This window comes from Lycium barbarum, chromosome 10, assembly GCF_019175385.1.
Source record: "Lycium barbarum isolate Lr01 chromosome 10, ASM1917538v2, whole genome shotgun sequence".
In the NCBI taxonomy this organism is placed as follows: Eukaryota; Viridiplantae; Streptophyta; class Magnoliopsida; order Solanales; family Solanaceae; genus Lycium; species Lycium barbarum.
This window is the reverse complement of record NC_083346.1, coordinates 15,459,945-15,486,626: the sequence shown is the minus strand read 5'-3', so window position 1 is coordinate 15,486,626 and position 26,682 is coordinate 15,459,945. Positions and strand designations below refer to the sequence as shown.

The 26,682-nt window shown below is 34.3% G+C and overlaps 2 protein-coding genes across 3 annotated transcripts; one reads left to right on the top strand and one right to left on the bottom strand.

Moving 5' to 3' along the window:
- Nucleotides 1-306: 306 nt before the first annotated feature.
- Nucleotides 307-1,517, bottom strand: LOC132615518 (protein MKS1). Its single transcript, XM_060330120.1, has one exon. It carries the CDS (start codon nt 1,345-1,347, stop codon nt 640-642), a length of 708 nt encoding a protein of 235 aa, XP_060186103.1. The 5' UTR covers nt 1,348-1,517; the 3' UTR covers nt 307-639.
- Nucleotides 1,518-19,225: 17,708 nt separating this feature from the next.
- On the top strand, nt 19,226-24,667 carry LOC132614972 (probable Histone-lysine N-methyltransferase ATXR5). 2 transcript variants are annotated; one of them, XM_060329528.1, is made up of 6 exons: nt 19,226-20,018; nt 20,305-20,385; nt 22,670-22,896; nt 22,984-23,084; nt 23,621-23,833; nt 24,033-24,667. In XM_060329528.1, the coding sequence occupies exons 1-6, from the start codon at nt 19,622-19,624 to the stop codon at nt 24,190-24,192; spliced, it is 1,179 nt and encodes a 392-aa protein (XP_060185511.1). In that variant the 5' UTR covers nt 19,226-19,621; the 3' UTR covers nt 24,193-24,667. The 2 variants fall into 2 exon arrangements, with proteins under 2 accessions (XP_060185511.1, XP_060185512.1); XM_060329529.1 differs by having other exon boundaries at nt 19,228-20,018; nt 22,673-22,896.
- Nucleotides 24,668-26,682: the final 2,015 nt, after the last annotated feature.

Sequence of the window (26,682 nt, the reverse complement as noted above, 5' to 3'; positions counted from 1 at the left end):
ATCAAAGTATGAAAAAAAAACTTAATTTTGAGTTTGATTTCCAAAAAATAAAGGTTGGGGTAGGGGGGAAAGAGGATTTCACGCACAGAATTTGCGCGTGAAAGGACCAAAGTGTAAATGTACACTTTGGTACTTTCACCCACAGAAGTCTAATTTGGTTTTTTTTTTTTTTTTAAAGGGTTAACTTGGTTTCAAAATTTATTTTTTGGATTAAAAAAGTTCCGGATCCTAAAGAAACGGAAGAGCTAGTAATAATGTGAAAATGAAACAATACAAAAACTTTTAGTATTTGCTAAACCAACCAGCTCCCAATGGAAATCTACAATATGAACATAAAAGGAAATTCAACTATGATACAATTGTCATTGAATGCCACTAATGTGGCAATATACATTATTATACTAATCAACAATGTTTAACCACCAATCATCAACAATGTTTAACCACCGATCAAAAAGTTAACCTCATCATAGACTATTGGTACATCAATTTTACTTAGACCTCGAAAAAAAAAAAATCTTAGTAGCTAAATTTTCACCACCTTATTGACGAAGGTAATCCCCACTTCCCTAACCCCAATTAAAAAAAAAAAAATCTTCAAAAATAAGTAAAATGTAAAAGAAAAAAATGAAAGTCTACCTAAAAGTCAAAGAATGGGTGAAACAGATCAGAAGCAGAGGGTGAAGGTGAAATCAACGGTGCAGAAAACAACGTTGACGGACTTGGACTTAACATCATCATAAACGGATCAGACGTAAACGGCGAAAATAATCCCGGTGGCGATGCTGGTGGCAAAGTCGCCGGCGCTGGCGACAATATCCCCGGAATCTGAGACGACATTTCCACGTTCGAATTATTCATAATATCCAACATATCATTCGATTCATAAGCAACCCCCGAAGCAACACCCGAAGCAGCAGCACCCGAAGAAGCAGCACAAGGACTACTCGCTTTTTCCATAGACGCCAGCCTGGCAGCCGGCGATAAGGTCCCATCGCCCGACCCGGGCCCGAACCCTGACCCGGACCCGACCCCGGAGGTTGATGTTTCCATAGCCGGAGAAGATCCGGTAAGTCTTTGTACAACGCTCATGAAATCACTAACTGTCGTGTGGTACACTTTCGGTGAAACCGCGTAGATTATCACCGTTTGAGGGTTTTGGCTCGTCGCAGGCGGCGGCGCGTGCGGGGGCGCGTGAGGATGAGGAGCGACGGGAGGTTTCTTGATTTTGTAGGAATCTTTGTTGACTTTAAGGGGAGTTGGACGAGGACCTTGTAGTTCTCTTCTCGTCGGAGATGGACGTCCGTCACCGGCGCCGGCGAAAAAGTCCGGTGGGGGAAAATCCATTAGGTGGAAATTATTTGCAATTATTTTGTGGATATTGGGATTGTAATGATATGAGTGGTACTAGGAAATAGCCTAACTAAAGGGGAAAAAGTGTGTGTTGATGTATTTTGGAACATGGATGGAAAGAGCCAACCAGACAAAAGGTTTGAATATTGTGTTGCTTTTGACATGTTTGCAGAAATCTTAATCCCTTCGTTTTAATTTAAGTGTCTTACTTTTTATGGTCTATTTGAAAAAAGAGTGTTCTTTCTATGTCATCGAACTATCGAAAATGGCTCATTTATGCCACTCGTCAATAGTTTGACTCATTTATGCCATCAAACTATAGGAAATGACTCATTTATGCCATCGAACTATAGGAAATGACTCATTTATGCCACTCATCAATAGTTTGACTCATTTATGCCATGTCTGTTATCAAAATGACTCATCCATGTCATATTTCATTAAAGTTGGTTTTACAATACCATATATGACACGTGGCCTCCAACTAGATTATGGTTGTGGGTGGGAAGGGTGTATGGGTCGGGTTTTTTCTTAATTTGATATTTAAAATTGACCTGATTTAATTAAACGACGTAGACCTCTAATTGGAGGTCACGTCTCATATCTTGTATTATAAAACTGACGTTAATGAAAAATAACATGTATGAGTCATTTTGGTAACGAGTGATGGCATAAATGAGTCAAACTATTGATGAGTGGCATAAATGAGTCATTTCCTATAGTTCGATGGCATAAATGAGTCATTTCCTATAGTTTGATGGCATAAATGAGCCAAACTATTGACGAGTGGCATAAATGAGTCATTTCCGATAGTTCGATGGCATATTTGAGCTTTTTCTATATTTTATATGACAAGTTTAAACTCGCAAAATTTAAATAATATTTTAATACATTATACATATTTTTAATTTAAAATCACGAGATTCAAAAATTTCATTTTGTTTTTTAAATTTTGTGTTCTTGTCAAAATAAGACGCTAAAGGTAAAATTGGACGAAGGGAGTACTGCTAATGTCATTTTTTAATGAAAAATGTTTTCAGTGTTCAACAACTTGGCATAAATTGGTTACTGTTCGTAATTTGACATGTGATAATTACTATATGCATGTTTGGATTAGGTGATTGGAATTATGTTATAAGGAACAAGTGCTCAAAAATATTTAAAATGTTGAAACTGTTTTTATAAGTAAATAATTATGTATTTATATAACAATAATTAAATTTATACTAATGTATGTCTATTTGGTGAGAAGTGTCGACTAGTGCTTTTTCTATTTAAATTTTTTAAAATATCCTTAAAGTTATTTATAAAAAATACAACAAAAAATAAATCTTTATAAGGAGAGGAGGACTTAGAAGTTCTGTTTCGAAAATGTATTTTGGGACTTCAACATAGTAAACCTGAAATAGTAAAATTTTCTGTCCACCCAAAAGTGTTTATAAGCTTAAAATAGCTTTGGCTTATGCTTGAATTTAGCTTATACACAATTGACTTATAAGCTTTAATGTTAGTCAAACATGTACATAATCTAAAAATGCTTATAAGTTGATTTCATCCACCTATAAGCTTATCCAAATACATTTTTCTTATATTAAATTATTTTAAGTACTTTTTTAAACATAATATAATACTCTGCCATCCAAATTTGTGTAGTTCTGTGTGACTGAATACGGGAATTAGAAAAATATAATAACAACGGTACTGTTAATAACTTATACTAGCTTAGCTTGTTTGGTTAAGTTTTTGAAAGGTTAAAAATGCTTGTTTTATTGGCTTAATGTATATGCGGCTCTCAAAACTTGTCCCTTTTTGTTATTTCGGCACCTCAACTAAGTGTTGTTCTTATTGAATCCCTGAATTCGTCTTCAAATGTGTCTATCAAACATAATCGGACTTACATAGTATTTCATCTTCAATATAACAACATGCTAATATATGTTCTAATTTAATTAGTCATCTTTTAGCTAAGATTAACAGCAATTGAGAGGGAAAAAAAGAGTAGCTCTTAGTTAAGCCCGCAGTGAAAGAGCAGAACCAGTAGAAACCGACACATCCATGACCTAAAGAATAACTTACCACATGTCTAAAATATTACTGTACCTTCATTTCCCAATTTAATTTCTGCATCAAATAAAATCAGATTTAGAGGATTTGATAGACACAATTGAGGGCGAGTTCAGGGGTTCAATAGAAACAATACTTAGTTGAGGTGCCAAAATGAAAAAAAGGAGCAAGTTTAAGGGGCCGCATATGCATTAAGCCTATTTTAAAAGGTTGACATGTTTGACGAAGCTTTGAAAAAAAATAAGTATTTTTAAGGAATAGTAGAAACTGTCTTTCAGAAATTGAAAAACTATATTTTTCATGAAGCACTTTTGAGAGAGTTTTTCAAAATTAATTAGCCAAATACAAACAAATACGATCTAAAAGTATTTTTCGAAAAATATTTCTGATAATATTTTTAAAAAAGGGAAAAGATGCAAATATACCCCTCAACTTTGCGATTTAGAGCAAATATACCATTCGTTAAAAAAGTCATGTATATATACTCCTACCGTTACAAAATGGTGCAAATATACTTTTTTTACTAACGAAATTTTTTTGTAAAAATCATTTAGCTTATCTTTTAATTAAAAAAAATGTCACATGTCTTTAGAAAAAAAGTCTACCCATTTTCTTTAAGCAGACATATTTTTCTAGAACCACATGACAATTTTTTCCCAGTGGGTCGGGTCTGGTTCGTTTAAAAAAATGGATAGACTTATTTTTTTTAAAGTCACAGTGATATTTTAAAACGAACCAGATCCAACACACCAGAAAAAAAATTACCATGTGGCTTTAGATAAATATGTCTCCTTAAAAAATGGGTAGACTTTTTTTTAAAGTCTCGTGATATTTTTTTTTATAAAAAAAAATGAGCTAAATGATTTTTTTTTTCAAAAATCCATCAACAGGTATATTTGCACCATTTTGTAACGGCAGGGATATATGTACACAATTTTTTTAACGAGAGGTATATCTGTTATAAATCACAAAGTTGAGAGGTATATTTGCACCTTTGCCCTTTAAAAAATAAGTAGATTTTAAAATTTTGATCAACCAGGCTATTATTATTATTGTTATCCAACTAATGGTTTTGTATTCATTTAGGCCTTCACTCAGGGGCAGAGGGAGGAAGCGGAAAATTATACTGTTTATACATGGTCAAAATTATTTTTTATGTATATATAGTGGACATTGAACACCCTTGAACGTCTTCGTGTGTTTACTTTTTCATATTTTGAACCCCCTTAGTGAAAATCTTGGCTCCGCCACTACCTTCACTACAGTAAGTGTCACGACCCGACTAGGGGCCACGACGGGTATCCAGGGCTGACCACCGAGCACCACTCATTCTATTACTCATCATACTCATTATACGTTTCTTCATTATTCTCGTGCTCATAATCATAGGAAAACCATTTTCATTTAAAACATGCCTACCTTTATATACATAAGCCCTTCGGCTATCAAAATAATATATGTACAATAAGGACATCGTGAGACCATACTACTCACACATACGTATCTATGAGCCTCTACTAAAGTGCTACACATGAGGACAGGACAGGACCCCGCCGTGCCCAATATGTACACAAAATATTAAATCAAATAGCACCTCCGGAATAATGGAGTGCTCCTGTAAATCTGCTGATAGCTCCTATGGATCTGCACCGTCTCCCTGTCTACCTGTGGGCATGAACACAACGTCCAAGAAGAAAGGACGTCAGTACGAACATTGTACTGAGTATGTAAGGCATCAACAATAACATTACATCAGTGAGATAAGGAAACATCAAATGAGGAGCAACCTGTAACTGACTATTAATTACAAAAGAAATAATGTATGCTGGCTTACTCCATAAGCATCATCATATCATGTATGCATATATGTATAGGCTTCCCGACCATATAGGTACGGTATGATAATCATTAGCCCGCGTTCAGGCCTCCCGCGTCCGGGGTACCACCTCGTGCTGCCCACCAGTGGTGTCTGCCCATGCCATCTAGACATGGTGTATACGCTGCCGCTTTAGCGGTGTCTGCCCGGCCATATAGGCGCGGTGTGATATCATCATGTACATCTCATAGACTTATCATAATCTTATCATACTATAATCATAATGCATGCCTGGGAACTCAAAGACAACTATACTTTATCGGGGTGACATAAGGTCGTGAACCTCCAATTCCGTTATGGAGCATTCATAAGCATTCTGCCTCACCTTGAAAGAATTAACATATAAGGTGAGTGTACACAATGAACAACATCAATGGATCGTAGTTAACATCATTAGCTTTGTAGAAACATCATATTTGTGAACTCTAGAATCTTTGGACTTAAGCTCATCATCATCATGTTCATAATATCTCTAATTTTTAACTCATTTGACTATTCATGAACATAAACTCTTAGTTTTCCGGAATGTAGGAAATTCATGGAGAAGGAAGGAAGATCATGTCGTAAGATTCATGCCTTAGAAAGAAGGGACTAGCCTTACATACCTTTTCATTTAGCTACTCTATTGCTTGAACGTTCCTCTCCAATATTTACGTTTCTACCTTCAAGAGAGTTCATACTCATATTAGATAATCGATAACTTAAGCATGTTTGAACTAAAGCTAGAGAAAATTGAGCAGCATCTCCTTTGTTTCTACTACTTTCTACATATCATATATCAACTCCCAAACGTCTATAATAACATTCATAATATCATCATCAATAACTTTTGTCAAATTCATCATTATCCAATCCCCACAATTTCCTCTCAAGGTCATCCATAATCATGATCATAATACAACGTTACATTTATTCTCATCTAATGTTTCTCTCATGCTCTTAACATCATTCATAACGTAATTACAATCACAACATATCAATATTCATGATTCACTCCAAACTATTACTCAAAAATGGCACTATTCTTACATTCATGACCCATTTCTATATCCTTCTACAATCCAAGTGTTTGAACTTTTCAATATCTTAAACAACATGGAAATACCATGAAACTTACCTTAGATGGTGTAGGAATAAGCCTTGAGTGGAAACATTTCTCTTGCACCAAAACCCTAGTTCACTTCCATGGGAATTCCTTGGCTTGGATAAACTTTAATGTGTTTCTTACACTTAATTTTGTTGGTTTGATGAAGTTGATCCTTAGTTTCACTTGGATTTTGTATGTGAAGAGTGTGGAAGGTTCTAGAGAGCTCTTGAGTCGTGGAAAGAAAGAATGGAATGAATTAAATGAACTTGGGGTGTTCTTTTATAAATTAAAAATATGTCCCGACATCATTATTCGGACACTTATACGGTCCGTACAAATTTTTACGGTCCGTATAAGTGACCGTGAAATCATCCCGACCACACTTCGCTTTTGTGTCCATTATAAGGCACATTATACGGTCCGTATAAGTGACCGTAAAATTGTCCTAGCAACAACTCATTCTGTGACCATTATACGGCACATTATACGGTTCGTATAATTTTATACGGTCCGTATAAGTGACCGTATAATACCATCAATGAGGGACATTCACTGTGACGATTCGGCGGATCATTATACAGACCGTATAATATTATAAGGACCGTATAATTGGTTGTGTAATCTGTCTCTTCTCCGATTTTATTCTCGTCACTTCGCTTGATCTCAAATCCTTATGGAACCTTCTTGATACTTGTTTAACACCTCGTTAACAATCCAAGGGACATTATAACTCTTCTCCAAAACTTCATTAAGTCATCATTAATTCGATACTCGTAAATTCTGCCCGACACACATGCCTTGCTTTCCTTAACAACTTTCGTCTCCTACCTCAAATGTCTTTGAAATCTCATTTAGAATCATCAAATGTTATTTTTTACTTATTAAAACATCGTATACGTCGTGCCCTTCGTTAGTCTATTTACTGTATGTTGATGAAAAATTTTCCGGGGTGTAACAGTAAGAGAGTATAAAAGTAGAAAGATTCCCAGACAAATTGGACTGATAGAATGACATGTTAAACATATTACTCGTAAATACAAATTAAAACAGGTCTACTTTTATCTTCAGTGTTAATCCTAGGATAAGCCCATCAACCGATTCTGGGTAACTGGTTCAAACCGTAACCGGACTGGTAAAATCGGAACCGGTTTACCCGTTCCGGTCAACCGTTTAATATATACCAGTTCGGTTTCGATTTTTTTGGGACCGAAACCGGACCGGTTAAACCGGTCAGAATACAATTTTTTTTGTTTTTTTTTTTAAATTGTAGCCTTGGGACATGGGCAATGGTCGTTGCCAAACGGTTCCAAACCCCCATTTTGTCCCCCCCAACCCCCCAAACTTTTTGTTTTAACACTTTAACCCATCCCCCACCCCTATATAAACCCCTCTCCATTTCCATTTTAATCCACATATAAATTAAACATGTATATATATATAGTATATATATAACTTAAACATATATAAATATAAGTTATATAACCTAAGTATATTGATATATATAAGTATATTCTTAATATATTTTAGGTATATGTAGTATAACTTAAGCATATAACTTAATATATGTATATGTTGTATTGTTGTTACTCAGTAAATATATAAACTTTACTTATAAACTTATATAACATATGTAAATATACCTACAATATACTAATAAATACTAATATATATATATATATATATAGACACACACACTATACAAAAAACAAAAAAAAGAGGTTTTGGACAGTTTCAAACCGGACCGGTCCGGTTTGCATTTTAAAACCGGTAAACCGGAACCGGTGGCCAGTGCCTGTTTTTAAACCAGAAACCGGCCGGTTTATTAACCGGTTACCGGTCCGGTCCGGTTCAAACCGGTTGACGGGCTTATCCTAGGATATTGAATAATACAACCGAAAGTTATACTGAAAAAATGTGAAAAATATTATTCCAACAATGCCTAGTATTATTCAATACACTCACACGACATAAAAAGAGTAAACAGGGTTGATACTAGCCTGCCAAAAATGTGTACCCTCACTTAACTTTCTTTTTTTGATAAAGCAGCTCATAAAAATTTCATGGCAGACGTAGCTATTTTAAGCAATAGCTATTGTTTTACATTTTGTGCACAAGTATTCAATATGAAGCTTGTTTATGCAAACTTCAGAGAAAACTGATCCTTCTATGCTTCTCCTCCTCCTCCTTCTATGCAAACTTCAGTGTTTTGGTTATTTGTATTGTAAATTGAGAATCATGGATAAAATGAATGAGACACCCTGGGAGAAATGAAACAAGATGAGGTATGAAATGAAATGAAATACATAAGAAAATAATGGGTTAAAAATGAATAAATAAATTGAGGTACCATGGATGAAATGAATGAAGTGCCATTAGTAAAAAGGAATGAAATGAAATGAAATAAGGTAGCATGAGTGAAATGAAATGGGTGAATAAAACAATTAAGTAAATGAACAAATTTAATCGAGATACCACGAGTGAAATCAAATGAAATGAAATGAGGTACCATAAGTGAAATGAAATGGATAAATAAATTCATGAGTGAAAGGAAATGAAAAAATTTACTAACAAAGTTGAAACATACAAATTTGACTAACTTCACAAAGTGTTTGAATTTTGGGATTGTGAAATCAAAGTTTAGACAAAAATATTTGAAGTGTGTGACAACTTCAGACAAAAATGTCTGAAGTTTGGGACTACCCAATTAAACTTCAAACATTTTATCCAAAATGTGGGACCGTAAAGTTAATTTTCGGACAAAAATTTCTGACATGTGCTTGCACAAGCAAATGACAAATTTCAGATACTCGTATATCTGAAGTTAATCTTAAAGTGCCTAAACTTATATATTTTTAAGCACTACAACTATAACTTAAATGATGATCCCAAAATTCATTATAAGTGCACTTGCCTAATAGACTATGATGGAAAGTTCTAAAATATTGGCAAATCACCATTATTGCAGGCTTGAAGAAGTGACTCTTGAATTTTGAATTTGAAAGTTAAATTTAAATCAAGTCAGGTGGGTTGTTGAATGAATTTATCGAAAACATAGCAGATATGAAAACTTCAGAAAAGCTACTTTCAATGTTGAATATATATGTTAGAAACTTCACACATACAATGTTCAAAGTTTAGCCTTGGCAAGCCAAATTTCAAGCACAATTGTTCTTTTTTAGGTCTCAGGCTAGCCTTTGACTTATATGGCGCTTAGGCTTAGCTCATCAAATAAGTGCGCCAAAAGTGTCGAGGCTCGTCCATGCCCAATCCCGATGGGCCTTCGATTTGGATCTTTACTCGGAGTAGAGCATAAACCTAAAAAGATGAAACAAACTCATTCAGGAACAAGAAAATACCATCGCGGTTTGGATTCAATCTCGATGAAAGAATACATCAATGTGTTACAACTAGTTTTGGCCTTGATAGATCAAACTTCAGGAGCGATTGTCGGAAGTTAGCTTACACAAGCGATACGCCAAACTTAAAGCACAACTTCGCGAATTTTTGCAACTTAAGAACACACATATCGAAAGTCATTTTTGAAATAGCTAAATGTACAAAAATTTATAAATTTCAATTATGACTTAAATGATAGTTCCCAAATTGACTATATATCTGTGCACTTCGTCCCTCAAAACGGTCCACCAATTGGTATAACAAAAGAATAAATTGTGCATTTAATATGTAATTGTCTTACTTTTTGTTATCTAAATTTGAGATTAAAATTTTATGATAATGTCTCATTTGCAAATGCAAATTTAGAATATTCTTTCGGCATGTACTAATTTTAGAACGAGCAAAACCGAGCATCAACTTAAGAATGAAATGTTTTAACAGAAGAAAATCACGTGTCTTGCTCACATTCCAATTATTGTTATTAAATCATCTTGTGAGGGAATAAAACCTATCAACTGCCTCCAAAGTCTACACTTACCTCTAATGTATAAATTTAAGCCCTTTTAATGTAGTACTAACGCCGGTTCTCTTTTGTTTTAACGATACTTATGAATATTTTTGTTCTCTTTTTTCTCATATATAAATAGTTGGGGTGTCCGAATCCACTTACACACATCTTAATTAATATCTATTACTTCCTGAACCAAAGCTTTGAGATTATTATTATAGAAAAACCATAAGACATTGTTTATCTCATTAGTAAATTAAGATATAAGTGTCTAAACTAAAGGTGCTCCCAACTTGCTTGGACAAGGACAAGGACAAGGAGAATGTCACATTAGTATTGCTTTCCTTGAATGTGTGTATTTAAGCTTAATCTATTGTTATGGTTTTTCCCACGAGTTTCAGCATTCCTTCAAATCTTCATAAATGGTTTATTTAATTTCAAAAAAAAAAAAAATTACAACAAAAAACCCAACAAATTGAAGGGTAAACACTGATGCTTAAGTTAGTAATGTTCCTTGAAAAATTAACGAAATTGAAATACTAGGGCACCTTATATATGGATCTTTAAACTTTGGAGGGTAAGTTTTTAGTTAGTAATTTTTACTTGGCATAACTTACTATGTTACATATTTATGGAACATAACTATACTTTTTAATAATTAAGTTTAGTAGCTATAATATTATATTTTTACAACTTATAGCTACCCACTTTTCTACCAATTAACTTACCACTCCCCACACTCCTATTTTTTAGCTGCACACTTTCTCTCTCCCCCCTTTTCCTAAATATACATGTTTTTAACTCCCCATCTCCCCTAATTTCGTGCTTTTCAAATCAGTTTCTGATTTCTTTCATTTCCTTTTTTTACTCTGTATTAATTGCTCATTAATTTCAACCTTTTACCCCCAAAATTCAACTCTATTTCCTAAAATATGTAAGATTCTCTGTTATTTTTGCGTTATAAACGACGAATATATATTTGAATTCATCTGTTGAAATATCGAATTCAAGTTGAGGTCATAATTGAGGTAACAACGTTTTCACTGCAACTTTTTTATTTTTTTTATTTTTCTGAAATTTTAAAAATATATAGTCAAAATATATGAAAAATATATCTAAAATATAGTCAACAGAAACCAGAATAAGTAATATTGAACATATTAATCAAAATATAATTAAAAAATATAGCCAAAATATAGTCATAATTGAGTTCATAATTGAGGTAGCAACGTTTTCACTGCAACTTCTTCTTTTTTTTTCGGAAATTTTTCTAAATATAGTCAAAATATATGAAAAATGTATCTTAAATATAGTCAACAGAAATCAGAAGAAGTAATATTGAACATAATAATCAAAATACAATTAAAAATATAGCCAAAATATATATGAAAAACAACTAAAATTTTTAGAAAAATAAAATAAAAAAAAAGTTGCAATTACACGGTGAAACGTGTAATTCAGTTGATGAACAAATCAAGCTTTGCATGATTTATGGAACATTAAAAAGAGATTTTTTTTAGTTATATTTTGGGGAAAAATATGAAGAGAGTTTTTGAATTCAAATTTTATGTGAATGATTAGATGTTGAATGAGATATGTGATTAGATATGGAAGAGAATGAGATTTGCGTGATTTATGGAACATTAAAAACAAATTTCTGTTTAGTTTTGAAAAAGATTTTTTTTTCCTTAAATAGAGGCATTTTTGCTCAACAGTTCCGTGTATTTAGTCTATATTTTGGCTATATTTATGCGACGCGTCCAGGACCTAAATATAGGAAAAACCAGCTACGAATTGTAAATAATGAACTTATAGTTATAACTTGTTAGAAGCAGCTAAAAGGTAGCTATTTGTGAAAATTTTACTTTTAGTTATGTTACTTATGGGCTTTTATTACTGTGATTTTCATTTAGGTTAGCTTACACAAATGACTACATTTTGGGGATTTTTTTCTTTAGGCATAGCTATACTCTTGCTAATTACATTTCGTAGCTACAGTAGAATGTATTCACGCGCTACAGTAGATTGTATTCAAAATTCGACTGAGTCAGATTTCGCTGTATTCAAATCAAATTTCGATGTATTCAAGTCAGATGTATTCAAGTCAAATGTATTCAACTCAACTGTATTCATTTGTAGCTACTTTTACACTATATTCACTTTACTATATTTAAAGTCGGTTGTATACAAAAAAATACCCTTCAAAATACAAGCAAAAAAATATATAAAGAAACACTGTATTTTACACTAAAAAATTAACGAATACACTCAAATATTAAATACAAGAAATAAAATACACCCCAAATACTGGATTGTACGCTAAAAAATTAACGAATACACTCAAATGTACACCTTCATCTCAGATACAAGAAAATAAAATACACTTCGATTTGAAATATAAAAAAATAAAAAGCTCAGATCTAAGGCGGTACGCGCGGAAAACGACCGAATCTGGAGAGTGCCAACAGTCGTTACAGTAGAAGATCTGGAGCTTCGGCGACGAAGGGAGGCATGGCGTCGCTACTAGATCTGGATAATAAAGTGTACCACCGGAGATTAGAGAGAGAGAGAGAAGGCAACGGCAGCGGAACTCGCCGAAGATTAGAGAGCGAGACCAGATGTTACAATTGAATACAGAGAGAGTTTCTCCAGTGTTTAGGGTGTTCGACGGCGGCAGAACTCGTCGGAGATTAGAAAGAGAGACGGCGACGGCGGAAGAACACAAGAGATCTTTGTGGTGACCGGTGGCGGCGGAGAGAAGAAGCATCTCAAAGCTAACCCTAAAATTCTTAGTCAAAATAAAAATAATAAAAACAGACTATTCTACTTTAAATATATAGTGTAGCTATGATAGGTAATTCAAATACAACTTTTAGTTATGAGAAGTAATTAATGCAAACTATAGCTACTAAATATAATTGCTTACTACAGTTTGTCACACCATGTAGATTTCCCTATCATTTATCATAACTAACGAATTTGCATGTACTTTTTCGTACATATGGGAGATGTAAGTCGATATTAATGAGATTCATTGTGATTGTCTTCTATTAGATGTTAATCTAGTTAAGATTGGACTGAGCAAACCCGCGTAACAATATATATAAGCAATATTTTAATATGTTAAATTCAATGAATCTTAAACATATAGAAACATGAAGCAACTAATTATTTGCCCTAGTTTAGTACTCCCTCAGTCCATTTTTATTTGTCCACTATCTTATAAATGGGTGAAAATTATTTTCACCCCCAACTTTGTTTTAAAAATCAAACTCCCCCTCAACTATGAACAATAAACATTCTCCTCCCTTTATCCTATGCAATGTCTATTTTACCCTTGAGATTTTTAATTCCTCATCTAAGTAATACCTTTTTACATTATGTACAGTAATATGTTTTTTTTTTTTTACCTAAATATCAATCATAAAAAGTAATATTAGATTTTGTTATAAATTCTAAAAGGATTGGTCTACTTATAATATGAGCTTAAATAAAACTTTATTTATGATTGATATTTAATATATTTATCATTGAGTATATAACTTAATATCGTTCTATAACAAAAAGAATTAAATCCATAAAATATACACACACACATATACATAAGTTTCACTGATATCGTATTCTTTACTGTCAATATATAAACGAGTTTTGGTTGTCATTAATGGAAGAATTTTTAAATAATAATTTAAAATTTATTTAATTATAAATAGATAACCTTTTAGGAATTTCTTATAGAATATACCTCTGTTTTAATTAATTAATTTGTATTACCTGCATTGAAACATATTTAAAGTTATTATTACCTGTTATTTTTACTTGTATAAATACAAATATTAGAGTTTTGATTATTATTAATAAAAAAAAAATCTTATTGTTCTCATTTATTTCATTATAGAACGATATTAAGTTATATACTCAATTAGAATTTCTTACTTTTCTTTTTTCGGCTTGAAAATAATATATATTTTCTTATAGGAAAATTGTTACATAGTTTAAGAAGATAAAAAATATCATCATGATTTAAAAAAAAAAAAAGACAAGTTGATAATATAAGGTTAAAATAGAAATTTAAACAAGTTAATTAGGATAAGGGGGAATAATGACTATTGTTCAAAGTTGAGGGGTGAAAATCATTTTCAACCTATTATAAATAGTTGTCCAATTTAGGAAATCAAGAGATAATTTATTATTATTATTATTTTTCTATTTTATCCTTAGTATTAATAAGTCAAATTTTCCAATTCCTTTTTCCCAACACTTTGAAATTACACTAGTCAAACTTGGATTTTTCCTGATACTTTTTCCCAAAACTATCTTTTTATGGAGAATATGTGAATTCTTGGAACTCATTACTTAATTAGTTGGTTGCACATTTTTTTTTTGTAAGCTTTAATTGATTTCAATCATTAGCTAACTAGCAATAATTATGGGTTATATGGTAAACTTACCATTCTGTTTTTGGCTCTTTAATAGGCGTGCTAAATCAATATGTCACAAGTAAAACCGGATGGAAGGAGTATGACACATTAAAATTATTTGGATAAAGTTTTCATACTGAACCTAAAGTATTGTTACAACATTTGAATAATCTAACAATGTATATGTACGACGGATTGAGTCATAATTCAATTGCATTCCTTACGGTAATTTCCATGTGATGTAAGATGTGGTTATAGTTCCTTTCTGGCTCTCCTCATTTTCTCCATATCTTCGGTCAATATTGTCATATGAAATAGGCAATTAATCAAAAACGAAAGTTCAAACACAATATACCTCTTGACCTATAATATAAAATGAAATTAGAAAATGCGACACAATTTAAACGTGAACAAGATTTCTTTTCTTCCATATTGACAAATATGAGAAAAGTAAAATTTAGATATGCTATGGGTTGTTGGTGGTTTACCAAGACCTATTTGCAGCTCAATTTTTCTAACAACTTGCACAAATACAATATATGAAGTTACTCAAATTACATCCCCCTCCAAAAAAAAAAAAAAGGTCAATATTATCACTCTTACCCCGTTTATCAGCTAAATTGTGTGTGTGAGCGCACATTGTTTAGCTTAAAATTCGTTCTAAGAAGTAGATTTTTTCCCCAAAATTAACATAAGTTAATATTGTTGTCTAAGAAGGAGGATATTAAAATATTGCGGCCATACTTATAATAACTTCTCATCACATCAATTAAATATTGGGAGGGTACAACATTTTCATTTTATTTTATTTAAAATTAATCAATTTAGAATCTTAAATTTATTTCTATACAAGGACGAAATGAAAAACAAATTTGTTACAAAAGAATAATATTACTAAATCTGAAATCAAATTTCCTTCTGCACCAAGTATATTCAAAATTCCTCCTGGATTAGGCTAATTTAACACATTGAAATTATTTGAATTAACTTAGATTAGACCAAAGCATTACATATTAAATTTCGTTATCTAACAACGTACATGTAAGGCGGATTGAGTCAAGATTCATTTGTGGCCCTTAATTACAGTAAATTAGATGTGGTTATATCTCTGCCTTGCTCCCCTCCTTTCCTCCATGTTCAGTCAATGTTATTGTACGAATTAGATCATCAACTTAAAATGAATGTTTAAAACTTAATATATTCCGACCTATAACCAAAAAAAAAAAAAATATAACATAATTTAATCTTAAGCAAAAGTATCTTTTCGTCCATACCAACAAAGGAAATTTTAGATATGAGATAAGTAAAGTTTAGATGCGTTACTGCTTGTTCTTGGTTTATCAAATTGGACCTAGTTTCAGTTCGATTTTTCTACGAACATTTAACACAAATACCCATATAAGAAGTTACTTAAATTACGTTCAGCTCCCCTAAAAATGTCAAAACTATCACTCTTACCCCGTTCTTTCCTCTAAAGCCTAAAGCTCCGTTTAACGGCTAAATAGTGTAAAACAGAAACACGCAACACTGCGCACATTGAATTCTGTGCGCTCAACGGTGCACATTAGCCTTTACTTGAAGTTATTTCTAAACAAGGATGAAATGAAAAACAAATTTGTTATCATTTGTTATCAAAAGAATAATATTACTAAATCTGAAATCAAATTTCCTGTTGCACTAAATACTCAAAAATCCTTCGGGGTTAGGTTAATTTAGCGCATTGAAATTATTTGGATTAACTTTATATTAAACCTAAAGCATTACATAATAAATTATAGCTAATATTTAAAATAATCCAACAACGTACATATAAGGTAGATTGAGTCAGTATTCATTTGCGGCCCTTAATTAGTGTAAACTTTATATATCTCTGCCTTGCTCCCCTCCTTTCCTCCATGTTCGCTCAATGTTATCGTACAAATTAGAAGATCAACTAAAATGAATGTTCAATACTTAATAAGCAAAAGTCATAGACACTCCCCTAAACTTTATCACATTTTCCTCATGACCACTTAAACCTAAGCTTGCTCCAATTGGATACCTAAACTAGTACACATTTGAACCACTTGGATACTTTTTGCTGAGGTGGCCAAAAACGCGTTCTTCCCCCTCTTGAAGCGCGTGAAAATAATATTTTTTTCCCCATCTTATACACCTAATAATAGCCAACATAACCTAAATAATTAAAAAAAAAAAAATTAAAAGATAAAGAGAGGAAGACAGTTCTCCTCAATCCTTCCCATCATCTTTCTCTCTCCCTCCAATTCTTTTCCACTTCTCTCTCCAATTATACTTTTAAACTCAACCCATTTCCCTTGTTTTCTCTCCAAGTAAAAGAAACATTAAATTTGGGTAATATAATTTTCCCTAGTAAAATTTCATTTTTTCCGGCGTGACTCCATCTTCTACTGGGTTGCAAAAGGACTTTTTAAGCAAAGTTCAGCTGGCAATGCTCAATGCAAATGTCATTTCTGATTCGTAATTATTACCCATCAAGTGCCCAAGCTAAGTTTGGCATTCAGAATTATTTGCAATGCAATGTTAGACATCTGTTTTAAGCCATCATCAATCTGGATAACCACTTGATATTTAATCTGCTTGAGAAAGACCAAAAAAAAAAAATGGAAGGAGGAAGGTTGGTTCCTACAGTGGGATTGCTACGGCTGATGGTAAAGGGAGAGGGAGGGGTTTGGGTGGGGTGGGTTTGATGGAATAGTAAGGGAAGCGTTTGGGTGGGTGGCGGCCACTGTGGCTGGTTAGGTTAGAATAAGGTATTTAATTTTTTATTTTTATTTTTTATCTCCATTATTTTTTTAATAATTTTTTGGAGTAATCTGCCACATGTCATCATTTAATTGGTCATTTAGCCATGTCATCACGAGTGTAGTACAAACATATTATATTTTTTGCTGATTGTAAAAAAGGTGTCTATGTGGTACAAATTCGGAGTAGTTTAGGTATCAAATTGGAACAAGCTTAGGTTTAGGTAGCCATGAGGAAAATGTGGTAAAGTTTAGGGAGCTATCTATGACTTTTGCCTACTTAATATATTTCCGACATATTCCGACCTATAACAAAAAAAATGAAATTAGAAACAAACAACAACAAGAACAAGCTCAGTGTAATTTCACAAGTGGGGTCTAGGAGGATAGGATCTACGCATACCTTATCCTTACTTTTATGGAATAGAGAGATTGTTTTCGATAGATTATCGGCTCAAAGAAAAAGAAGCATTCGAAGCAGGGTTGCAAGAAAATAAGACGTCAAAATAACAGGATATAAAGCAAATGAAACAATAAATATTAATAAACACAAAAGCAAAGAAAGCCCCTTGACTAATAAACAATACTACGAATAAGGAGAAACGTAGAGGAGGCTAGCCCTTGTCTCTCCCATATGAAGCGCGACAACACTCGCTACCTACTAACGTTCTACCCTAATCCTCGACCTTGATACCTTTCTATTCATGTCCTTAGTAAGTTGAACCTGTGCCATGACCTGTCGAATCACCTCCCCCAGTTCTTCTTTGGCTTACCTCTACCTCTCCTAACTCCTGTTATAGCTAACCTCTCACACTTCCTTACCGGTGCATCCACGCACCTCCTCTTCACATGCCCGAACCATCTCAGCAATGCTTCCTTCATCTTGTCCGTTATAGAAGCCACTCCCACCTTGCCCCGTATAACTTCGTTCCTAATCATATCTCTCCTAATATGTCCACACATCCATCCAAGCATTCTCATCTCTATTACATTCATCTTCTGAATGTGGATATTCTTGACTGACTAGCACTCGGCCCCATACAACAATGTTGGCTGAACCACCACACTGTAGAGTTTTCCTGAAAGCCTAGGAGACACATTCTTATCACACAGTACCACAGATGCAAGCCTTCATTTCTCCCACCCCGATGCCATACAGTGTGTGACATCCTCATCAATTTCTCGTCACCTCGGATTATGAACTCGAGATACTTGAAACTTCCCCTCTAGGATATGACTTGTATAACGATCTTCACTTCCACATCTGACTCATGCGTTACGTCACTGAACTTGCGCTTACTCTGTCTTTGTCTTTCTGAACCTGAAATGTTTAGACTCTAAGGCCTGTCTCCAAACTTCTAGCCTATTATTAACTCCATCGCGCGTTTCGTCAATCAATATTATATCATCTACAAATAATATATACCATGACCACGACCCCTCTTGAATATGTCGTATGAATTCATCCATTACTAAGGCAAATAGAAATGGATAAAATTAGTAAATATAACATAGTTTAAAAGTGAGCAAAAATCTATTTTCTTCCGTATCAACAAAGGAAACTTTAGATATGAGATAAGTAATGTCTAGATGAGCTTTATTGGTATGTTGCTAGTTTATCAAATTGGACCTATTTGCAACCCAAGAACTTGCTCAAATATCCATATAAAACGTTACTCGAACTACATTAAGCTCCCCTAAAAATGTCAAAACTATCACTCTTACCCCGTTCTTTTCTCTAAAGCCTAAAGCAGCCTAAAACCCCGTTGAACGGCTAGATAATGTGTAGAAACTAGAAACACCCAACAGTGCACACATTAAATTCCGTGCACTCAAACGGTGCACATTAGCCTTTAGCAATCATCTCTCTCCACGTCATCTAACGTAACACCTACTTTCCCGCTACCCCTAGAGGGGTTGCAGGGTAGGGTGGTTTACGTGGGTGGGTGGGTATCATCTCTTTGGGGACTTCTTTTCCGTTTTCGGGTTCTTCTTTTGTTCCAACACTCTCTGCAACAAAATATAAAAAACAAAAAAAAAAGCCTAACAGTATAGTAGTAGTACATTAAATTAAACAGAGAAGTAATAATTTATTCCCAATTCAACCTCAAAGCAACAATTTATTTCCAATTCTTGTCCTCACCACATTTCACAATGGCTCCGTCCAGCTCAGCATCATCGCCGTCGCCGGCGCAATTATCGAGGCCGGTAGCTCACCGGAAGCTCAGCTGCTGCCGCCGTCCACGGCCGGTGTCTCCGCCGCAGAAGAAATTCAGGTCTATGATTGAGATCATGAAGGTAGCGAAGCGCGTCGAGTTGTCGCCGGACAGCGACGGCGATGACGGCGGAGATGACGTCAGCGGAGGGGAGGATTACGGCGTGGTTGTGTGTGAGCAATGTGGGTCAGGTGAAAGGGCGGAGGAGTTGTTACTGTGTGATGAATGTAACAAAGGGTTTCATATGTTGTGTTTAAGGCCTATAGTAGTTCGTGTACCTATTGGAACCTGGCATTGTCCTCATTGCTCTGCTGATCAACATCGTACTATCAAAAGTATGAACAAATTAATTAAAAAAAACAAATTAATAAAAAATTTAATGTGAATTATGAAAATATAATGCATGATTGTGTTTTTTGAGGTATTTTGTATAGTGCAACTATGTGCTATGTTTGCTCGGACTCTTCAAAAATGCTGAGGGGTGCGTGTCGGATATCTAAAAATAGTGCATTTTTGAATGATCCGACATGGGTGTTTGCAACATAGACAGTGTGATCATGCAAGTGATAAAAAGGGTACTTTATTGATTATGTTTTTTTTTTTTTTTTTGTGGGTTTTTAGGTTTTTCGCAAAAGAAGATTGTTGATTTCTTTCGGATTCAGAAAGAGAGTCAAATGGTGGTAAAATGTACATCTGCACAAGGTATTTGATCAAAAGACGTGATCTTTATAGCGGATAGGTTATGTAAACACAATCAAATGTTGGTGTTTTGGTTGACGTCTATGTACTTTTTGTTATACTTCTAAATTTTGTTTCGAGTGGATTCGTTGATGTCTATGTATTTTTGTAATTCTAAGTTTTGTTTAGAGCGGAATGGAGACAGAAGGTTCTCACAACAGATCAAACTAGTTTAGTTATCTAAGCCCTCCGAACTTAAATGTTAGTTGCGGTTAATCTATTACCAAAAAGAAGCCAGCTCAAAAAGGATTGTAGGAGGAAAGCTTTCCAATATATTCCTTCAGAGTTTCAAATGGAAATATTCTCACTTGAAATAGCGCTATTCTAAGATGCCGCTGTACTTTCTTACTGGCAAGTTAAGGATGAGGGCGGAAACTGCAATCAATTCTTCCGGTGACCTACTGGCTATTAGCCTTAGACCTTTTTATATTACTATTCCATTATGGGTCGATCTATCCCTACTTAGCCCTAAGAAATCTCTATTTCCAATAAAGTAATAATATCCCTATTCTTTTGAAAGCACCTATTCCTCTCATCGACTGCCCTCACTAGGGTCAAGATTCATGCTTTTATAATGCAATTCCATTAGCTTCCTTTGATGGAAGAGGGGGTTGCTTTCGTCTCTTTCCTTCAGGCCTAGGAATGGAAGTTGTCGTTAAGCTTCTTTGATCAATCAATAGTGTACTTATGTCTCTACTTCGCTTGATTCAACTACCAGTGGACTCGTCGCTCAGCTTTAGGCGTTATTAGCTTGAAAGAAGCACAAAATCATCTCTTTATCTTGTTCAATTTATGTTTTGGTTGCCAGAGATTGCTTCCTGCTTGCTCTTTTGATATGGTTTAATGTTTTCCGATTCTTATCTTTTGTTTCTATTTTTAATTTCAAGTTTGGTGGATCGATGAGCTTAGTGTGCGACGTATAACTTCAACATTGATTATCTCAAAATTTGATGCGGAAACAGCATTCTACAATTATTTTATCATTCTGATCAAGTGAATTTTGCTAATAATTTGTCTTTCTGTCTTTTTGTCTGATGTCATTTTATAATCCAAAGTAATTTGCAAAATAAGTAACAAAAGAGTAATCACTGAATTATCTTGATGAACCATAAGCTACCGTTATCTTTGGAATTGGATAACCCATAGGTTAACAGATTACTCCATCATAACACTACTTGCCTTTTTTGAAGTCGTTTGGTTGGACATTAAGGTTGGTCAATTTTATCTTACTTAGTCATTATGTTACTTTATGAGTAAACCTGATTTTGAACACAAAAGGTTTCTGCTTTCAGAAAAAAATTCATGCAAAGTAAGGTTTAATTGACAAAAGAAAACCTTCTTGGATGTTTTAATGTCTAAAATGCGACTGTTGCCATTTTGATAGAGTTATACTTTTGCATATATTAAAAGACACTTAACAATTAATATGCTTGTCTTTAGAGTATAAATACAATATATGCTTGTCTCTAGAGCATTCTGGTTTTTCCACATCCGGCAACTAGTTTGGATTGAGGCTTAATTGGTGTTGATTAATATATGCTTTGACCAAACCACTAAGTATTATGCTTGGTGGAAGCATTCGTGCAACTACCTTACCAAATCTATCAAGGATGATATATCCTTGTTAACAAGAGGATGATTTGCATATTTCAGTTAATAATATAGTGTGATAGCACTGGTCAGCTCACAAATTGTTTGGTATAATATGAACTTATGCTTGTCAATCACTGATATGATTTTGTTGCTACACTTCAGTAAAGAGCTACTTGTCAGTGGTGCATTTTTATCTTTTTACTTAGTTGTCTTATTGCTATGTAGTGTATCCAATTATATATAAATCCTACACTAGACCATTTTCACAAACATTAGATTAGCAAATAATGTCTAAATTGCTCTTATATCACTTATCTAGGGAGGTCTATGTACCAATATTCCATTCAAAACTAAGATGAGTTACACTTGTTACTCCTTTTTTTTTTTTTTTTTTTTTCTCTTTTCCTGATACCGTGTTATAATGCTGCAATTTTCGTCATTCTGTTTCGAAGAATGTAAATTTATGACTTCTATTGAAGATATTATACAATTTATTGTGAGTAGATTCGTTTTCTAATCTCAGAGGTTTCCCTAGATATAATTTGCTAAGAGATACTTGTAATCTATTGCAAGCTAGCAAATTTTTTTCCTTTAACTTTTAAAAGAAGGTATTGTTAAGTTGTTATTTTCCATCCTTCCCTGTCGACATTGTCAGTAGATATCAGAAAACGTCGGAAGCGACCACTAGTTTTCCACAAGAGACGCAGAAGGCTAGTGCCATTTACTCCGACAGAAGATCCTCACCGGAGGCTAGTTCAAATGGCATCTCTTGCTTCTGCACTGACAGCTCTCAATATGGAATTCAGTGATGAGCTAACTTACATGCCTGGCATGGCTCCTAAATCTGCTAACAGGGCCAAGTTTGAAAGCGGTGGAATGCAGGTTTGCTCCTGGTCTATTCTATAGGTCTTTGAATGTTATAAGGTGTTAGCTCATACTTCACCATGCAGCTTTTTCCTTTTTTATCAGGTTCTCACAAAAGAAGATACTGAAACTCTGGAGCAGTGTAGAGCTATGTATAAAAGAGGGGAATGCCCTCCTCTCATGGTAGTTTTTGATTCTCGTGAAGGGTATGGCTAGTTACCTCCATTTGCTTGTGCATTTCTTGTCCAGGGGTGGCTCAAGCACATTAGTGGCCTAAAGCCAAAATTTAATAGGAGGCCTTAAACTTTTTTTTTTTTTGAAAAACAGAACTAATATATTTTTTATTTGAAGTATATTCTTCTAGGTTTTTTGAGATGCAAAGTTGTTAATAATTTCTTATAATCTTTTCTTCTAATAATTCTCTTTCAATTACCAATCCATTTAATATTTCTTGAGACGTTATTGATCTTTGATAAGATTTTATCAATTTTAATTTTGAAAAAATTATTTCTACTGAGGCCCCTCAAATATTAAGCAAGTCAAATATTACTTTATTCCCAATCTAAAAAGGTTTTCCTTTTATATGAAAAACACTGTAATCCTATTATTGCTAAAAAAATAGGGGCCCTCAAATTTTAGCGCCTAAGGTATCTGCCTTATTTTCTACCCTTTAGAGCTGGTCCTGTTCTTGTCTGTTTGAATTGTATTTGCACATGAAATTTAATGCATCTTATTAATGCAGCTATACTGTAGAAGCTGATGGGCCTATAAAGGACTTGACAATAATAGCAGAATACACAGGCGATGTTGATTATATCAGGAATCGGCAGGAGGATGATTGTGATAGCATGATGACCCTTCTTTTAGCTAGAGATCCATTAAGAAGTCTTGTTATCTGCCCTGATAAGCGTGGAAACATTTCTCGGTTTATTAATGGCATAAATAACCATTCACCGTAAGCCAGCAGCCTCATTCTTACCTTCTAAAACTATCATTATCCATCTTTTCTCCTCCATAAATCTTGGATTTTTGTGATATGCTCGACCAACTGTAGACAATCAATTTCAGAATCTCTTTCCTTTCATATCAAGAAATCTTATAGAAATTGAAAAATAACCAACCTACTGTTCTTGAGACTATTCCAATTTTTGCAGGGAGGGTAAGAAGAAGCAGAACCTGAAATGTGTGAGATACAGTGTAAATGGTGCATGTCGCGTTCTTTTGGTTGCGCTTCGTGATATAGCTAAGGGAGAGCGGCTGTACTATGATTATAATGGATATGAGCATGAATATCCAACACATCATTTTGTTTAAAATTTGTCTTATGTAGCTTTCCTAGTGAACCTAGGATCAGGAGATCTTTCTTCTTCATAACAACACAACTAGTTCAGGTTGAAGCCTTTTTTCCCTTCTTTAATTTATCAAAGTGTCGAGGTGTATGGTGGCCATTTATATGGAGATAGATACACCACAGCAGAGAAAATTCTCGGTCAAAGTCCGAAAAGTTTTGGAGATTTAAGTTTCTAGGTAACATTGTCATTTTCATTTATACATTGACATATGTAGGCCTTAATCCATCCTATGTAATTGCTTCGAGCAAAAAAATTGCATCAGTTTTATAGAGTCTAAGAGGTGACTATTATAGAATGCTTCTTTTATTGTCCATTCTTGACCATTTTTGGTTAATGTAAAGCCATCTTTGGCTGGTTACCTTTTGAATGCTGCTGATTCTACAGGCAAAGATATTATTTTGATTGACAAGTTATACAGGATTAGACTTCCTTCTGAAAATCTTAGATCAGCGAAGTCCATTGATGTGTCAAAATCATTTATATTGTGCATTTGCACCAGAAAATCAAAGTTTGTAAGCATCTATAGTTTACACTATGTTCAGTATCAGATGTTCCTTCAAAAGATTGTACTAAGTTATTTCTTTCAGTCGGTCCATGGAATGCATGAGGGTACCGTGAGTGGTGACCATATTGATTCTGGTGATTTCCTTATTCTCTGTCTCTGTCAACTTCCAGGGAACACTTAACATTCTTAGGCGTCGGCGTTGCACACCAAAAAAAGTTCAAGACCAGACACCAAAATGAACAGCTGAATGGCAATGCAGAAACTGATATCTACAGTTCATCACAGCTTCAGCTGATATAACATCTACCGCAATATTAAAATCCCTTTCTCTAAGTTGTCTTGAGTGAGGCATGCCTCTATGCAGATATCCAACTAAACCAGGTCATAATTCCTAGTCTTGTAATTCCATATTTACTCTCTACAATTGGTACATCCTAACAAGTTGCAAGACCATGATGTTGAAGTGTCTTTAATATGAGCAGGGTCCAACCAGCTATCTTCCTAAAACTTGATCTTTTTGCAATCACCACTTTTCAGCTTCACCAAATAGTAGAATTCATTATCTATGTTTCTTGGACTCTTAAAAAATGCAGCTAGGTGTGTGTCGGATCTTCCAAAAGCTATGCTTTTTGGGAGGATCTGATACGGGTGCAACAACATTTTGGGAGGGTCCTAGCTACATAGTTCATTACACTAATTCTTAGTACAACAACAACATACCCAGTGAAATCCCACAAAGTGGGCTTTGGGGAGGACAAAGTGTACTCAAGCCTTACCTCTACCTTGGGAGGTAGAGAAGTTGTTTCCGGTAGACCCTCGGTATAAGGACAAACAATTCAAAGCAGTACGACAAAATATACACAAATTCTTAGTATGTTTCCTTAAAACCATGCCATAACGTATATTTAGACGGCCGGCATACCATTCCCCTTCCATGCAATATTGGCCTTAATTAACTCATATAGTAGCTCTCTGGTTTGTCCGACACTGTAACTTCCATACAATTTGGATAGGAGACGTTCGTTTTGTGACCTTAGGTTTCTCCCGAACATTTGTTTCCACAGGAAAAGTTTTACTTGACGTCTTTGTTGGGACTCTTTTCTTTCTTTCACAGGAAAGTTGTGAGTTGTTAGACTAAGCCAGCTGAATAACACACTTAACATGGTCTGATACTGGTTGCTTTTGGTAAAGTCCGCATAGTTTTTCTCCAAAAGGCCTCGCACTATCAGAAGTACCTCTACAACTCATATCTAGCTTGTTTTCTAATCAACTTCCAATCTGAGACTTTGCTCAGATACCCAATAATCTTCCATGTTGAACTAAGTACCACATGACCTATCATCAAGATTTATGGTCTTCCTTGTCAAAAAGATTCATGGTCTTATTTGGAGATTCGCTGTATGCCACCCACGTCATCCGAGTATTGCCTACAGGATTTTTCTTGTGTGTTCGTTTCCAACCTACATATAAATGTAGTAAACCAATCAGTAGACGGGGCAACAGTATTAAATCAACTCATTCCACGCTATCACACTCTGTTGGGCTTGTTTCTTAGCTCTTCATAGGCCACAACATGAGAGCTACTTCGGAGATGGATGGGCAAAGGAATCAACCTACTTACACCATCACCCTCTGTTGGACTTGTTTCTTAGCTCTTCATGGGCGGCAAAACAAGAGCTACTCTGCGCCATCTCCCCACCTAGTTGTCCAGTTGCACCATCGGCTCTGATACTGGTTTGTTGGGTTAAACTTGCCCAAAGAAAATCTTAACATAGTTTGATACCGTCCGTATTGAGCTAATTCCACATGGTTTTCTTAGAAGGCCTTACGTCATTAGGAGCATCTCTACACGTTTTTCGTATTGATTTTCAGTGTGAGAGTTCGTTCGCACAACTAACCTAAATTACCTTGGGAACTTCAAACTAATGCAATTGGATTTTCGTCTTA